This window comes from Phalaenopsis equestris, unplaced genomic scaffold (assembly GCF_001263595.1).
Source record: "Phalaenopsis equestris unplaced genomic scaffold, ASM126359v1 Scaffold225257, whole genome shotgun sequence".
NCBI classification, from domain to species: domain Eukaryota; kingdom Viridiplantae; phylum Streptophyta; class Magnoliopsida; order Asparagales; family Orchidaceae; genus Phalaenopsis; species Phalaenopsis equestris.
Window position 1 is genome coordinate 1 of NW_018243306.1, and position 4,196 is coordinate 4,196.

The 4,196-nt window shown below is 36.5% G+C and overlaps 1 protein-coding gene across 1 annotated transcript; it reads left to right on the forward strand.

Annotated features, from left to right (window-relative positions):
• Positions 1-1,540: 1,540 nt before the first annotated feature.
• Positions 1,541-3,815, forward strand: LOC110037796 (protein OPAQUE1-like; the record flags this gene model as incomplete). The annotated part of the gene is made up of 5 exons (XM_020742509.1): positions 1,541-1,740; positions 2,613-2,676; positions 3,292-3,329; positions 3,417-3,543; positions 3,642-3,815. Coding segments are annotated over exons 1-5 (603 nt in total), but the record flags the coding sequence as incomplete, so codon positions are not given.
• Positions 3,816-4,196: the final 381 nt, after the last annotated feature.

Consider the following 4,196-nt stretch of genomic DNA (forward strand, 5'->3'; position numbering starts at 1 on the left):
CTCCACCATATGTGTAGACGCTACATTCTTACTACTTCCTCCATCGATGATGAGGTTGCATTACCTATAACTTCACTATGCAATAGATGTGAAATGTGTTGTGGCGAAGCCAATACTCCTTCCCCATAGTCTCAATCTGAAGGACTCATTAAATCTCAAGTATTTTACCTTCATATAATGGAGCTGGTACTCCTTGTTCTCAGCAGCCTCTTCATTGTTCACTTCTTCTACTGCACCCTGCAAGGTGAAGGTCACAACTCGACTTGTCGGACAACTGAAAATGATGCGTTTATAACTGTGACATCTGAAAGACTTTCTGGTTGAGATTGTATTGGGGGAGGTACTTTTCTTAGGCTATTTCTTACTCTAAGAAGTTCTATCATTCTCCTAGTCAGTCTTCTCAACTACCTTAGGAGTGCTTCTACTGACGTCTCCAATTATGGGTGGTGTCTGAATGACGGTGGTTGCCTGCTTTGCTTATGTTGTTTCTCGACCTTTAGATTTAAGGTTTGAATGTTACCCAATGACCAGTAATGCTTTAGCTAAACCACTTTGCCAATGATGAGCTTCATGCCTTCCAAGTACCCAACTATCGTGTGCTCTTTTGACTTCATCAAATCACATTTTAGCTAAAGTTGTATAAACTTCATATTGTACTCCACTGATAGGTGCCTTTGCTATAAATGGAGTCTCAAGAGAAGATCTTGACAGTAGTATGGGAGTAGTTACTGTGGCTGCAACTCTCTTTCCATCTTCTTCCAGGTAGTAAACTTGCTCTGTCTTTCTCTATTTCTCTCCCTCTTCAAATTCTCCCGCCATAACGAGATTTTCTTATTCAGCTTGATAGCAACAAGCTTCACTTTCTATTCATCTGACACATCCTTGTATTAAAAAATCTTTTGGATGACCAACAACCAATCTATGAAGTCATCTAAAATCATTCTCCCTTCGAAATTCAGTAGGTTCACTTTTACTCCAGAGTCTTTATATCCTTGTTTCCTTCAATAGACACTTCATTCTTCAGTCTCCTTTGATATAAATCCCAAAGCAACGTGGCCTTTCTTCTTTTCTACTGGAACCATCCCTATGGAAAGGATTTATGTGCTCCTCTCTCTTCTTGTCGGATCTCGTTATCATGCCCTCTTGCGAGGTCCTTTCCTCAATATCAATGGGTTTTTGTAGCACTCGGTTTAATTCTTGCTGTTTCTTTTCCATGTTAAACTTTTTGATCAACTTCCAACAATTGTCTCCTCTATGGCTTGATTAGGGTTTGAGTTTGGGTAGATGGAAATGTAGGGTGGGCAAGGAAAAATGTTGGGTTAGGTAGTGGGGGATTGATGTAGCTCTAGGTTAGGAGTAGGATTAAACTAGCTCTGATACCAAATGATATCTGAGTTAACCCAAACAACAATAAGCAAACATATATTATTACTAGAAAATCAATGGGCTATTACAACGAACACACATAAATAGAAATTAAGAACATACACAACACGAACTCACACTAGCATGGATCTAGGGTTGACGGTGATGATCGGTGATGGTTTGGGCCTCCAGGAAGGTAGCAAAAAGGTTTTTAGAGAGTGGGATTGTAGGATGGCAGCAAGGGGATGCTGGTGCTAGCAAAGGGATGGCGAGACATTGCCCGAACAGCGAGAAGGCTGACTGCCTTGGGCTTTGGCAGCAAGGAAGATGGGGCTGGGCTGCGGAGAGGAATGAAGAGGACTCGGACGGAAAAAGGTAGCATCATGGTCAGATAATGGTGTTGGAATGGCAGGGATAGGTGGTGGCTTGCTAGGATATGGCTATTGTAGGGTAGGTCTTAGTTGAGAGGTGGAATGTGAGAGAGAGAGGAGATGACCATGACATTATTGATAAGGTGTATTGGATCTTGCAATGGTTGATGTGATGAGAAAGGAAGAAGAGGCTAGAGAGGATTGGGCATGTGGAATCTTTGAGAAATAAGAAATGTGCTATAGAAAGTCTTGCTTGATACCCTTAATATTAGTTGAAGGAGATCCCGATTTGAGCGGTGGAAATTGGATCAGGGCGAATATATTTATGTTTTTCAAAAATGGTTTTTTATTCTCCCATTTTGTTTGATTTGAATTGATTTGCTTCTGTTTCTTATGTTTTTTTTTTCTTATTAAGTCATTTTCATATTATATTCTGTCTTTCACACGTCTGATTCTAGAGATACTTTGCTGTTTTCAAAATAATCTTGTTAACTTTTCCCAAAAAGCAAAGATGGTGATACATCCTTCATCTGTTTTATCTCTCCCTTTCTTTCTACATTTTTTCTGCAGTAAACTTGGCACTCAAAATTTTCTTCTCAGTTATGAAGTGTTTACTCTTGTCCGTAAGTTTGACGTTCATTCCCCTTCATAATGCCTTGAAAATGGGAGAGTTGCAGGGGAAGCTTGGGAATTTGGTTGTAGGCTTACTAAATTTTGGGATCAATTGTTTTCACCCTTGTCTTTTTCAATATTCTATATTATTCTCGCCAGTACTTCAATTATTTCCAAGATTTAGGCAAATAATTCTTGAATGTGAATTGTACTTTTTTTATGTGTACTTTTGAGAAACTAGAAGAAATATGTTCTGTTTTTTAGAGCTGATTGTGGATTTCAGTTGCTCTTGCTCACTCGTAGGAAATATACTTTAAAAATTGAAGTGGTTGGCTGAAGTGCTGGTTTGAGACACTCATAATGGCAGGATTTGTAAATTTCGCCGGGCTTTGGGTTTGTTTGACTATTTCAATTTTGTCTTTGCATTGTTTTTTTGTCAATTTTATTTGTCCGTTCCCTTTTTTTTTTTCTTTTTTTTGGGTTTCTTTGCGAGTTAACTATTTACAATGATCTCAATTATGTATTGCATTATTCCTAGTTTAGTCAAGCTACAAGAAGGTCATCTACATTAAATGAAATTGCTCCTTTTGTGAGATTCTTTTTTATTTACTTATTCAATATCAGGAGCATGTTTTTTTTTTTTTTTTTTTGTACTCTCGTGTATGGAGAAAAAGGATTCATGTGGCCGACCCCACGTAGTGGGATTAAGGCTTTGTTGTTGTTGTTGTTGTTGTTTGTACTCTAGGCTGGTTCCTTAAAGATCTTCTAGTATGGCTTTGTACTTCTCATATATGTATATATGTATTTAATTGTATATATGTATCTATGTATATATATATCTATGCATATATGTATGTATGTATCTATGTATATAAATACATACATACATATATACATATATCTATCTATCTATTTATTTATTTATTTATTTATTTTCTTGCAGAAGCCATTGGGTATAATCTCTCTTCTGGACGAAGCTTGGTAAGCATATTTTTCTGTATCTTGAAGTTCATGATTTAGAAATGATGGTCACATAATCAGTAATGCACTGAAATTTCTGATTCTCAGTATGTTTCCTAAATCAACAAATGAGTCATTTACAACAAAGCTTTTTCAAAGCTTCCGTAATCATTCAAGATTGGAAAAACCAAAATTTTCAGAGACATATTTTACTGTTTCCCATTATGCTGGAAAGGTATGTCAAGTGATTCAATTTTTTCCTTTGCCATCAAGATACCAGTATAAGTTTTGATAGTATGCCATATCTTTAACGCCTGCTTTCTGATTTTTCAGGTTACTTATCAAACAGATACATTTTTAGATAAAAATCGAGACTATGTTGTTGCGGAACATCGCAGTTTGCTTTCTTCCTCCAAATGTCATTTAATTTCTGGGCTTTTTGCGTCATTTTCGGAGGATGCTTTAAGATCATCATATAAATTTTCTTCTGTCGCTTCAAGATTTAAGGTGTGTTCTGAAAAGTTCATTACAACGGTTAATTTTTTTGAAGTTTGCATTTTTTGATGAATTTGGTTATGTTTTACTGAGTACGTACTGTACTTGAAATCCTGTTGTCAGAAAATTTCCAGGCCATATTAGCCAAAATATTTTACATTTATTGTTTTCAGCAGAGAATACCCCCACGAAAGTACCAGTTTTTCTGCAGCTTGTGGAGAAGAGTAGTGCTTCATATTCGGAGGAAGTTTTTTCAAATTTTGTTTGTTTTATTATTGTAAGATGGGTATGGACATTTCTCTCAGAATTTCAAACTTCAATTGGAAGTTGGTATATTAAAAACTGACAACATAGATTTCCAAGGGCTCACACATGATAAATCACAACATTTGG